General features: G+C 33.1%; 1 protein-coding gene across 3 annotated transcripts in view; it reads left to right on the top strand.

Annotated features, from left to right (window-relative positions):
• Positions 1–13481, top strand: part of LOC134839194 (uncharacterized) — a 58780-nt gene extending 45299 nt beyond the window's left edge. For all 3 annotated transcript variants that reach the window (XM_063854666.1, XM_063854667.1, XM_063854664.1), the window contains one exon: positions 12568–13481. In XM_063854666.1, the coding sequence (XP_063710736.1) occupies positions 12568–13358 (791 nt within the window). In that variant the 3' untranslated portion in view covers positions 13359–13481. The remainder of the gene's footprint in view (positions 1–12567) is intronic.
• Positions 13482–14078: the final 597 nt, after the last annotated feature.

Raw genomic sequence — 14078 nt, 5'->3', positions numbered from 1 at the left:
AAAGTAAGCAAAAGCCTTCCAAAATCTTTGAATTATTAAAATAGTAGTTGCCGAACTGAAAAAAATCCGGTTAATTTATTGAATCTTTTATTTTTCAAATAAAGATGAAAAAACGAGACTGTAAAATTATACCAGTCCTATAATTTAGTGTTTGTTTCGGCATTGAAAAATTTAGAGCAAGGCGACAACTCATCGAAAGCGACAAAATGAAACGCGTTGATCAGCAACTATATCAGGTTTATTATTTTAAGTGTTTTTTTCTTTTTTACAGATCGAAAAAACTATCTATGTATTTTGAAAATTGAAATCCAACGTTTTCTTTCGATTGATTCGAAGTCTTGATTTTTGGCTTATATTCAAAATCATTGAAACAAAATATGCAACAGAGGGAATCAGATAGATTGGCAAAAATGTTTAAAAGGGAAATAAAACAAATTTGAAAAGCGCATTAGACGCCTTAGTTATAAAAATTATGAAAAATAGGGCCAACTAGAATCATAATTTTAGAAGCCGGGAGCTTAAAAAAAGTTTGAACTCCACATACAATACTGACAAAAAACTAAAAAAAACTTACCGGGTGCTTGAGATAAACTTACTTTAAGAAAAAATTTAACTAGTATCTGAGCTGAAGTACAGAAAATTTGGCCCAACGTAAAATGAGTAAATGTTTCACGCTTTTTGCCCAAAAGTCCTTAAATATAAAAAAAATATAAACCAAGTATTGTGGAAACAAATTTGCTTTGCGATCATTTATGCGCCAAGGAGGCAGAGCTCCTCTGCAACCTTTGTTAACCTATAGAATTGTTTATTTTTTTCGTTTTTTTTGCTTCTACGCAAGCCAACTGTAGTTTATAATTACGAAGAATTTTTTTTCTAAACTAAGTCGCAAATGAAAGTGCTCATTTGGTAGCACTTTTGATATATTTCAATTTAATCATATTTAAGCATATTTAAGCATAAACAAATTAAAGGCATATGGCTGCTTTATGTTTGTCTAGTGTTAGGTCCTGTTTAGAAAAACAGGTCTAAAGAAATTATATGAGACTTGTTGTTTTTCGTATTTTTGCAACCCTTAGAATTTTTTTCTACTTTTTGCCGAAACTTGAGTTTTTATCGGAAACCTCTGCACCGATTTTCAAAAAAAATGGTTTTAACGGAACAACCGGCTAATCATCTAGCTGAATGCATCTCTTTTCATCTTATATCACCTTCTACGGCCATCAAAGTGTTCAGTGAGGGGATTTTTGGCCTATTTGTTTTGAATTTTTTTCATTTTCTCAAACATCAAATGCACAAATCTGAGATGCTTAATCATAGAAGCAAACTAATAGTAATTCTTCTTTTCAAGCGGTTTTTCCCTAAAATTGGTATAAAAAAGTTATAGGGTCAAACAAGCCCAATTTTTGACATTTTGGTTAAATTTTAAAACTTTTTGATTTTTCTCAGAAAACTACCTTGACAAACTGAGATACAGGGTTCAACCGAGAAAAAAAATAATTTATCCGAATTTTATCTGCGCAAGCGGCTATGGGCTATTGAAAGTTTGCTCGTTTTTTGGAAAGTTTTTTTTTGTTTCAAAAAAAAACCTGCTGATTCTGAAGTTAAAAATTCTGTAAAACTAACATTGTGCTTAGATTTTGCTGTGTACCTTTCAGTTTTTAATTGTGCTGTGTAAAATTTTTCCTTGTTTTTGCACAAAAGTTTTTGACTTGGACCTTTTTAGTTTTTTACCGTTTTTCTTTAGAAACTTCATCACTATTCTCGAAAACTACGAGCTATATCTGATATTAATGGTTCAATCTGAAAAACATAGGTCCGCAATCTTCAACGTTAAAATTAGGGTGCGGAAAGCAGAGCTTTGTTCCATGCTTTAGAAAAGAAAAATTAATGGATTTAGGAAAAAAATCAATTTTTTAAATGTCTTTAACTTTTTTTGAAAACTACCTAGCCAGGTCTGAGATAAAGATTTGAATTGAAAGAGAGATGAGTAAATTTTTTAACAAGAAGTTAATCCCCTACTTAAGCAGAGAAACACGAGGGTTTAGCGCAAAGCCCTTTTTTGGAATTACCGTGGCGCAGATGCGACGACGTGAGACTCCTGATCAACAGGTCGGATATTCAAACCCAGATCATTTGAGTAGTTTTTTGGTCGATTTTTTGCTGCATAACTTTGGCAGTTTGATAGAAACGGTAGCTGCTCTATTGGTGGCTAGTGTTAGTAAAATTAAAAGCGAAGCGGTCGTGGAGCAGATGTGAGAACCTGATTTTCCTAATCTCAACAAAAACTTTTCCAAGGTTTAAATTTAATCTTTTCCTTATTTCACTTTGTTTTGCCTGTTTCCTGTTTAAAGTTTTTCTTGCATTTTCCTCGCTTATGTTTGCCAAGCGCAGCTTCGCCTCTGTGTCAATAATGTTGATGATAGAAAAGACGATTTTTTGCTTTAGTTTCCAATTATTTGAAATTCTTTATGTTAGAAGAAGCAATTAATTATCTATGATAATAAATTTTTTTGTTTAAAAAATACTTGCGGCGCTGATAAATGACAGCTTTCAAAAATTGCAACCAATATTTTTGAAAAAAGTGAGATTTTTTCAATTTTTTTCCTTGTAGACTTATCAGATATTCGTTGGAAAATAATTAACCAAGATTCGATCTGTTAACAATACAGAATCAAGCTTTCACCTCTTTAACTCAAATGTATAGTGAAAAATTTGTTTTTAATATGATAGATTTTTTCTGAAATACCCAATTTTGTTAGCTGGATAGAAACTCAAAAAAAACTTCAATCACTGAATTCAGAATTTTTCTTCAATTTTTTTACAAGCTCTTTCAATTTTTTTTTGTAATTAGTCTACAGCAGGTCTAAAGAAATTCATTTTGGTATAGGTGTTGGGAATTAATATTTTCCCAGTGCGAATACATAAACCTGCTCGCGGTAAATTTGTGTTACTAGAAGCAAAAGGGATGTTTTTTGTTATATATTGCATGTGGGAGGATATGGTTAAAATTTTTCATCAAACTATGTTAAGGTTTTTATGGGATTTTTGGTTAAAACTTTTTTCAGACATCTTGCACGCGCATTAAAGTATTCAAATTTTCCTCTTGATGCAAGCAATCCTGTAAAAATTTAAGTTTACTGAGATTTGTTTTCAATTCTGTTTAAAAAGTTCCAAAAAAACTAAATAAAAACGATAAGTGTACAACACATTGTTATAAAAATGACAATGTTTTTGAAGTGTATGTTTTGTGTCTTGCAAAATCAGTTGATTCTTGTATCGACTTTTTTTACATTTCCTAAAACTTTACCATCTATGTTTCATGGTTGGTTTCAAGATGCTTAAAATTATCTCTGATCACGAAGTTTAAAGTTAAACATAGCAAATTGAACCGCATTGTTCAAACTATTGGTCAAAAAACACAAACCGCTAATAAAAATTTAAATAAAAATCATTGCTTGAATGTATTTTTTGAAACAATTGAGCGCTTTTTGCTGGGTGTGGCTTTTTTCAGACCGTTTTTTTTTATAAAACCATATTTGACGTATTGAATACGAATTTCACAAAGTTTTTCATCTGTTACAGTTTTTTTTTGTGAAATTAAAGTATTCGAAATTTGTCAATTCTTACAATTATTTTCAAGCGCACAAAATTTCCAGCTTATTAAAACCCGTAGGGCAGGAGACAAACTTTTTCAGGCTCAGACAAATTGTTCAAAATTGGATTTTTTTTTCAGTTCAAACTTTGAAATCCAAATCAATTTAATTTAGTTTCAAATTCACTTCAAATTTTTTTTACTTGAAGCCAAATTACTCTGTCGAATATTAAATGTACCAATTGCTCCAAAAACTTGATTGAATTTTAGTTTCAAATCGTTTGTTTATAGTTTTAAACTTCCAGCACCAAAAATACCAAATGGTTTCTCCAATCTTGGTTGGTCAGATCAAATAGAGTCGGTTGGATTAAAAATTGTCTGTAAGAAATCTATAAGATTCGAGAAGCTTTAAGTTGATGGAATTTTTTTTCAAACTTTGAATTTGAAAAAAAAAATTTTGTCGACTATTTGATGACTTCGTTTTTTTTGCTGCAAATTAATTTTTTTTTGCTAGAGTTGCAACTGAGGGACATTTTTTTGAAATAAGTTTAAAAAAGGTGCTACAATGTCAGTTTTTTTTTCTTATTGTATAGCTACTTGTGAAAAATGCAACAGGCACATAGATTCAAACTTCTAAACTTTGCTGTGAACTCTTTCAGAGTAGTCAAATCAATTTTTTTTTATTATCTTCGTTAACTATAAAAATAAAAATATAGCACTTATGAGCAGAAAATTGCTAAGCAGATATTTTTGTTTTTTGACAGGGCAAGGGAAACATTCGTTACGTAGGCAAGGTTGAAGATTGGTTAGTTTGAAGATACTAGGAAGCATTTATGAAAACTAAAATTTTATTTAACTGCAAGATTAACACGTATTTTCAAGATGCGCTTTAGCAATTGTTAAATTCTGGAAAAATCATTGATCATTTTTTCATTTTAATGAGCAAATAAAAAGCTGTTAAAAAATTTACTCGAAGATTTTTTTTGCGGAAATTTATGAAAATTGATTTCTTACTTCATCAAGTTTTGGTAAATGGTTTTTTGTTTTTTTTTTGTTGTATATGTGTTTATATATTTTGAAGAAATCGAAAATTTTGACCTTTTTTTTAAGTCGACCAAATTGATTTTTTGAGCTCTCCCAAAGCACTGTTTTGCCCCTATTTTGGCAAAATTTTCTGCGCCGCAGGCAAATTTTTGAAAAAAAAACAGTCAAAAATATATATATATTTATATTCTTGCAGTATTTTTATTCAAACCAATTGTGATTTTTAACAACCAGTTTTTGATCGAATTTTTGATCTGAATTTATGATCCACCATCTGAACTACATCAATTCCTTGAGTTGATAAAAAATCTTCTGCCTGCGTTTTTTTCGTGAAATGATCGGAGTTTGAAAAATGGAAATTTGGGATAACAAATGCGCGCGAACCTTTCAGTTTTCTATATACGCAAAAAAAAGTAGTTTTACCCTCCAGTTTGAACTTATGCACACTGATTGATGCAAACAAAGTGTTAGTTGATGTAAGAAACATCACTTTATAATTGATACTACGTGCGCGGTGAAAGTTTTATTGAAATTTGTTTTTGAGAACTTCAGAAAAAAACTCTTGTCGGATAAAGACTTCTTCTCTTATTAGCGATTTCCCCTGCCAACGAAACTTAATCGGCGCTGTTTCATTTTCCACTACAAATAGTTCTAATAGGTCACTATTCTAATCTTCTAATGCTGTGCTTGTTGTATTTATCAACACTTGTTATTTTTATCAACTGCTGTGCTATCATTATCTGAGCCTCAAATTTGTGCAGATTGATGTAAAAAGTTAATTAATAGCAAAACTGTATTTAAAGTGGAGAAGTTTATCGTTAGATAATAACTCTTCAGGCAAAATATGGAAGTTATAAAATGGAAAAAAGGAGCGGATAGTAGGAAGTTTGATAGTCACAAAAATTTTCAAGCAATCTCGCCAGGTAAATAGATAGCTAATTCGTGTTGATTACGGGATCAATGAATAACTTCCTGTTTGAAAAAAGCAAACATTTTTGCCATGAGCTGTTTGCATGAAAACACTATAGTAGTATGATTTGCCCATTCATTTTTTTTCTGGAAAACCAGAATATTTTACATTAACGTTTCTTTATATTTTGCTTGTGTTTCGTCGGGGGGCTGGGAAATTAGACGACAAGCTAACTAAACGTCGTAAAATAATTAAAGTTAGACAAAATTTTTTTGTGAATTTGGACGCTCGCACTGGGCAAACAAATTTTTTAAATTTAAAATCAACTCACACAAAATAAAAAAAAACAGAGTATATTATCACAGAATTGATCAAAATTTTTGAGATAAGTTTATTTTGACAAAGTGAATAGTACAATTTTGAAATGCAAAAATTTTACAACTGTGACATTAAAAATATGATTTGCGGTTGGGCATCTAGTATTTACTCAACGAAAAAATTTATCGTTAAAGTTCAGTTCTTTTGGATCGTCTAGCTAGCTTGTCGTCTAAATTCCTGGTCCTTATTTTCCGGAGTGTAAAACAATCAGGTATTTTATATACAAAACGAAATAAAGTTGATCGTAATTGGGCGAAACTCTTAAAGTTTTGACTGCCTTTCAAGAGGTCTGAAGTGATTTTGTTGAGCAAAACAAGAATTGTTAACAAAAAGTTTGACGCAAAATTAGTCAAACCGCCTAAGTATTATGGAATGTTTTCTGAGTTACTTTTGCATAGGTTCTTTCGCCATCTACGCAGAAATTTTTGGAGATTAATTATCTTAAAATGGACAAGTTAGCAATTTTCAAATCATAGAAAAATAAAACACGAAAGTTTCATTTCGAATTATTTTTTCATATTTAAGCTCACGGCATACATTATGCTGACTGCTTGCAATTGATCATGAAAAAACCTTAGACGGTTTTAAATTAAAATTCATCTGGAGAAAAAACACGCCTAGCGCAAAATAGTTTTCGGAAATCTGAACAACAGTTATATCGCCTCAATAATGAAAAATTTGCAATCAAATTTATTTTGTGTAAGTATCAGGCATTTTAGCCAACCAAATTTATTCTTATATGATGTTCGGACAACTCACCCTAAAATACACAGGTCATATAGCTATAGACAAAGCAGTGAGTTATTATTTTGAGTCAATTCAGCCGCGAATCGAAACGAGACTGCTCGTATCAGGGCAAAGCCCTGAATGTTCCGACTGCCTTTTAAGGTTTATGGAGCAGTAATAACATTGAAAAAATTCAATGAAATAAAAAAAATTTAAAAACTTTTTTTTCTAAAATTTGAAATTTTTTACGAAAATCATCCCCCCACACGCCATATAAAGTACAAAATGATAACAACCTTGTAACAAACCAATTATGGCAAATAAGCTTCTTTTAGCCAATTTGGAGCGATTTCTAAGACGGATTAAATCTCCGCTTACGCGTTAATAGCGCAAAATATATCGCGCGTTAATTGTCCCAAATTGGCCAAAACTGCAATCTTTAAACCCCCGTAACTTTACGAAAAATGATCACAGGTGAAATATTTTTTCAAATTTCAGCTCAGGACAACAATATTTTTTGAATGATATAAAAAAATTCTGTCAAAAATGGCTAGTTAAAAAGTCGAAATTTGTCTGAAGAAAAAAAAACCCACCCCGAGCACAAATAATCCGTTACTTTCGTGCGAAAGTCGGAACAAAAACTGCTCGTATCAGGGCAAAGTTTTGAAAGATTTGGTTGCCTTTTAGGAAGGGCTATGAAGTTTTCGAAAAATTTTGAAAATCTGAAATTTTATCAAAATCATCCCCCAAATCCACCATATAGAGTACAAAAAGATACCTTTCGCTCGTAGCATTTATAACAATTAGCCTGCTTCAACATATTTGAACAATTTCTTTGGCGGATTAAGTCTCGTCTCACACGTTAATATCGCAAAAAATAATCCGCGTTACTTGTCCCAAATTGACCACATTAGCTATCTTTAAACCCGATAACTTTATGGAAAACAATCACAATTAAAATACACTTATTTTAATTTGAGCACACGACAACACTTTTTGGATTATATAAAAAAGATCCGTCAAAATTGGCTAGTTAAAAAACCAAAACTGTTGGAAAAACAAATTCCCGAGAAAGTCAGAACAACAGCACTGCTCGTATCAAGACGACGCCTTGAAAGTTTTGCAGCATTGTACTGTAGATGAAATGGTTTGTTCTGAAGAATTGATTTAAATGTTAGAGTATATTTTTTTCGTATTTCTCTGAATTTTACCCGCTCGCATTCTAAAGCAAATAATACAAAGTGGTATGCTTTGGGTTTAATAGTTTTCAATAAAAGTAAATTACTGGCCTCATTTCAATTTAGAAGTTTTTTTTATGCCGCTTACACTATATCAGGACAAAATACACCGAGCCTTAAGTATCCAATTCTAATTGCAAATTGACTCTTTTTAATTTTCAGCTTGAGACGAAACTTATATCTTGAGCTAATGAGAATAATTTACTGATGATATGGAAAATCCCATCAAAATGGCAAATTAAAAAGTCTGTATAAATTTGACTGGAGAAAAAAACACTCTGAGCGAAATCAAAAATATATTTTTTTTCCAACGCGGTATGGCCAGGAAGAGAGCAATTCGCAATTAGCAAGGTCTTGCTTTTCTGCGCTTACAATCTGCACGCAAAATCTAGTGCATGTGAATCATTTTTTGCCGCTTACTCTTTCAATTGGTACTAATTATAAGTGGATAAACTATAAGTGGTGTTCATTCGATGTTTGGCTGAAATGTTGTAAATTCCATTTCAGTTGAATTGTCTCATTTTTAAGTTGGCTGAAAACTCACTGGAGAAATTCATGCAACACGGTTTAAAACAGCATGTGACTTGTCATATTAACAGACGAGCGCACCGGAAAATAAAAAAAAGAAAATGGAAAATTTTCTGAAAAAGTTTGAATAATTGTTCCGACTTTCGTTACGAAAGTAACGGAATATTTGCGCTCGGGGTGGGTTTTTTTTTTTCTTCAGACAAATTTCGACTTTTAAACTAGCCATTTTTGACGGAATTTTTTTATATCATTCAAAAGGTATTGTTTTCCTGAGCTTAAATTTGAAAAGATATTTCACCTGTGATCATTTTTCGTAAAGTTATGAGGGTCTAAAGATTGCCATTTTGGCCATTTTGACCAATTTGGGACAATTAACGCGCGATATATTTCGCGCTATTAACGCGTAAGCGGAGATTTAATCCGTCTTATATATCGTTCCAAATTGGTTGAACGAAGCGTATTCGCCATAATCTATTTGTTACAAGGAACGAAATCTATCTTTTTGTATTTTATATGGCGTGTGGGGGGATGATTTTCATAAAAAATTTCAATTTTCAGAAAAAAAATTTTCATTTCATTTTATTTCATTTAATTTTTCTATGTTATTACTGCTGCTCCATAAACCTTAAAAGGCAGTCGGAACATTCAGGGCTTCACCCTGATACGAGCAGTCTTGTTTTATTTAAAATAAAAATTCAGGGCTGCTGATATCCCGAGCATTAAGTCAAGCTAAAAGTTTGCAATCATTACGAACTTAACGACAATTAAAACCGCATTTGGCATCCTTCCAATGAAATTTAGGCGCAGAAAACTGACAAAATTTGGAGAAAAAACTCAAAAAATGTAAAAAAAAGTTTTGTTTCTTGCTAGTCCCAAAAAATATCGCGCATTTTCTAGTAACAGTGTCCCAATTATATTGTGAACATTTCATTTCACTTTTTCATCCTTTAGCGGGGGTATAACCGAAAAGACCCCGTTTTTCTACCAACTTGGCAAGATTGCCATTTTAGGAAGCAATGAGTATAATTGTCAATTCAAAAAGTCAAAACTGGGAAACAAAAAAACAATACACTAAAAATTATGCTATTTAAGGAAATGAATGAGTAAAACCCAATGACTCTAATTGTTAATAACAAATGTCAATCCAAAATGATTTTCCTCCCCAATTCCCATGAAATTTAGCTGAAGACCATCAGTGAAAAAAGAGCAGTTGCTAATTGGGTGAATATCAGTCTAGTGATAGTTAGCCCGTTAGCCCAACGTCATCAATGCCACCTTTTTACTGAGGGGCCGAACTATCTAGCAAACCCCCTCTCCCCTCCCTCCCCCACAAAAAGATTTTTTTTCAATCCACCAAATTGAAACTCCATTTTAATTAGCTCCCCAGGTATTTGGTTTATGAGAAACTTTAAAACCACTGTCTGTGCGCAGTCTTTGTAATAGAAAGACATAATTGTCAATAATACCAAGAAAATGAATAAACTATGCATGAATTGAATAATTTGATCAAGTTTTTGTAAACTGAATTTTATTTAAAAAATCTCGATTAAATTATTCAAATTATGCATAAACTATTGCTTCTTTGGTAATATTGACAATTCTTATACTTAACTTACCCATAAGCTTGTAAAATTTGATATTTTTCTGTTTTTCTGCTCTTGGACCCATTCTGCTCTTAGACCATTCTGCTTATTGACTGGCCACCCATATAGAATTACAAAAATTTCAGATTTAGTGGGTTTATTTGGACATTTTTGCAACAACTTTCGGTTTCTAATGATAAACTGTTTGCTTGGGTGCGGGGGTCTTTTTTGTATTAATGAGAAACAATCTTTTTTAAGCTAGTCCGTTTTTATGTTAGTCGAGCGGTGCGGGGAGCACTTTATTTCGGATTAACCTATGAATTCCAATTTTTTGTAACTTTTCCGGATCTCTTTAACTAAATCCACCTAAGGGTAACAAGTAAAGAATCTCCCCCTTTTGCAAGGGGGGAAATTGTTTAAGAGGTCCCTTTTTCCAATTTTCAATGTTAACTTGATCCGTAAAGCTTTATGATTGTTTTTCTAAATGCTCATTATATTTAAAGTTGCAGGTTTTTCGTTTTCCCGAGTTGCATTTAGATTGTTCAATAAAGGCTTTTGTCCCGTCTTTAAGTTTTTGTACAAGCTTACTCCTCCTGCGGGCAGCAGACATTCAATATGTTAAGCTAATTGGTCCATTATTAGCTCATTAATTACTGAATGGCGCCGTATCTTCTTACCATTTGTCTCAGCCATTAGAAAAATGTGGAAGAATTGGGAAATGCTTAAAATAGATGATAATGATTAGAAAACATAGTTGCATATAGAATCAGATAGTCTGCGCTGTTTTTAGAGCCATTTTTCAGAAAAACCCATCTGCAGACCCAGGGATTCCACCCCTGCCGACCCAAATGGTCCCCCCTTGGATACTTTTTAAGAAATCCATTTTTGGCCGACCGACACCGACCCTAAAATTTTTCTAAAGGCGCCTTTGGCGCCAATATATACTAACTTTGAGGGGGAGCGCGCGCCAAAAAAACGCGATTGTTTTGTCAACATTTTTCAAAAAGTGCCCAAAAACGGCTTTTTTGACTGTTTTTTCAAAAATTTGCCTGCGGGGGTTAAATTTTTGCCCAAAATAGGGGAAAAACAGTGCTTTCGGATTGGGAGAGCTCGAAAAATCAATTTTTTGAAAATTTTTGAAAATCCGCACCCCCCCCTCGAGAAAATCCTAGATCCGCCCCTGCCCATCTGAAAAAATATATATATAATTTTTTTTTTCGCTTTTTTCTTCACCGTTTTTTTTGCGCACTAAAAAGAGAGAGTGCTGTTTTTTAAACGTTATTCACTTGATTGGAATTTGTTTTGAGCTTATTTAATGTCACGCGGTACTTTTTCGTCGAGTTTATTTTGGCTCGAAATTCTTTTGGCGATACTAGAAAGAAAGAATGGTTGAAAACTGGGATCTACCATATAGCGTCTTGTCGCAAGGATTTAAACTTGAAAGTTAATTCTAAACAGTTAATATTATTGGGCAAAAAATTCAAATAAACGGATTTTTCAATTTCAACTATATTTTGATAGTTTGATCTGACATGTTAGTTAGATAATTTTATTTTATCTTTGAAGTTTTGAGAAGTCCGTACTGACGTCACCTTAAATCGATGGTGGGGGTTAGGGGGAGGGGGGGGGGGGGTTTACGGTTGATCCAAAAGTTGTAATAAATGCAACTAATTGGTATGCTTGCTGACCGTCTTTCAAATGGTAAATATAGCCACACCGATCCAAATTCACCAAGTCTAATTCTGATTAAATATTCAGCTTGCAGACTGTTATTGAATTTGACATGAAATCAAATGTTCAATGGACACCTCAAATTGAAAGTGCTGGGGACCATATATTGATTTTGATGCAGTTAGTCAATTGAGAGCTTAAAAAAATCTCCCTCACCCCCCCCCCCCCCCCCCCCAAATAGCTAAATCAGCAGAATCATGGTATGTTATAATTACCCTCAGTAGCGTGAGCAGAGTGGGGGTTGCCACAAATTTAATTGCCGTTTTTGCCCGATTGCAAAACTCTTTGAGGCGTTTTTTCTCGCACCGAACATCGTCTCCTGATTGCCTAGCACGCAATAAAAATGTGTCAAATTTTGAACCAAATCTGTCAATTTTATCATAAGCAGAAATGTACCGAAGAACGGAAGAATCTGTTTCGCTAGCGGGTTTTTTCAGTCTTCTCTAAACAATCAGTTTTCATAATCTAGGTCTGCCAAGCGGAGATTGATTAATTTGAAATCATTTTCAGCCTTTATTAAAAACCATCCATAGTACCTGCTAAATAACCCCTCCCCCCTACAAAGGAATAACTCAACGGGTTAGCGTATATAAATTTTGGGATCTCTTTGACTATATCCCCCCTCGAGTACCTAGTAACAAATATCACCCCTATAAAGAAATAAACCAACAGTTAAGCACATGAGAATTTTATACTTAGTTACGAATCTCCCCCATTTCGCAAAAGGGGGGATATAGTTAAAGAGATCCAATTTTTGTACCATGTTACTGATTCATCACTTGCTATTGGGTTTAGTAACATATGATTCCAAAAAAATATATTTTACTTTTGTTTCAGCTGCTTTTGGCTTCATTTGGATCGGACTGACTGTATGTGACGTCATTTTCCAGACAGTCACGATGTGTTTCTACGAGTCGTTTTTCCACGACGTTTACAACTACAAAAACCCCCCCACGAGCATAACTCCCGAAATAATCAACATCATCATCAACTTCGCTCTCTACATTTCCGCTTTCATAGTAGTAGTGTTTCTCTACTTCTACGTATTCCAAGAAGCCCTCAAACGAGCACGAGGCATCAAAATTACGTCATCCGTTTCGGCTCCGGCGCCGAAACTGGAACGAGAGAGTTTAACCGGAAATACGGACACTGAAAACGAACAAGAGGCTTACAAGAAAGAACTGCGTCTGCTTTACGGGTTTGTAGCGCTCATCACCGGAACAATTTTTTTTATAATTGCACGCAACTTCTATTACGGTTTTTGTTTATACATCGGATGCCAGAAAAACCGAGCAAGAAACGATTTTCTAGTTTCAATTACGACTTCTATAATGCTCTCTTTGTTGATTTTGTTCGCCCCCTACACCTATTTCTACAGAAACCCACTTTTCTGGAAATGTTTCCTGAAATTCGTCAATAAAGCCTGCCCGCGACTCGCTAGGTACTCGGCACAGCTGCGACAACAAACAAACGGCTATACTTCGTCGGTGAGAGCGACCCGAAATGCTTCGGCACGTACGACGAACAATGATTTGTGCAATAATGCCAAGGCAGTTGAGCGAAACAACGGAAAAGATAACCCTGATAAAATCGAGGAGCATATCGAAATGAAAGAAACTAGCGCTTAATGAAAATAACCTAATTATTAATTATGTTGAACTTTTTGTCATTTCTAGTCAAATTATATATTTATTTTGATGCCAAAAAAGAAGCTTTTATATGCCACAGAAAAAGAGTGAATTTCACGTTCATGTTTGATGTTAAAATATGGTATATAATAAATAATTTGCTTCGTAAAATTTTTATTACTTGCCTTAATTGAAGTCGTGAATTTTGGGTCACTGGCATAAAATTTGCGATTAAAGAAGATTAAACTTCAGACTTAATTGCACCTCTAAATCAAATTATGCGGTTCATGGATAAATGGTCTTAACTAAATCTAACCAACTAACAATTCCAAGTTAAGGCTGACCCTAATCGTTAATTTTTAACCAGGTTATGTCATGTATAAACCTAAAAAGATCTGCGAATGCGTAGGCGTCATTTTTATTTTCCTTTTCCTTTTTCTCTCTTTACCAAGGAAATAGTAACAGGAAAGAATGAAGCACTTAGAAAAGTCAAAAAGTAAAGTAGTTAAAAGTAGCCATTAGCTGTGCAATTATCACAGAAAATTATGACCACCAAATATCAGGAGGCTCAAAAATGACCGGAAAACAAAAAAATCTAAAAAATCCAAATAATAGAAACGTTTTTTCTTTCTCAAACTCTTTCCTTTTTTTGATAAAAAAAAGAAAATTAAATTAAATTGAAACTGAATTACGAGAAATAACTATCTAGAATCAATCAAA

This window comes from Symsagittifera roscoffensis, chromosome 2, assembly GCF_963678635.1.
Source record: "Symsagittifera roscoffensis chromosome 2, txSymRosc1.1, whole genome shotgun sequence".
Lineage (NCBI taxonomy): Eukaryota > Metazoa > Xenacoelomorpha > Acoela > Convolutidae > Symsagittifera > Symsagittifera roscoffensis.
This window is presented reverse-complemented; position numbering and strand designations above follow the sequence as displayed.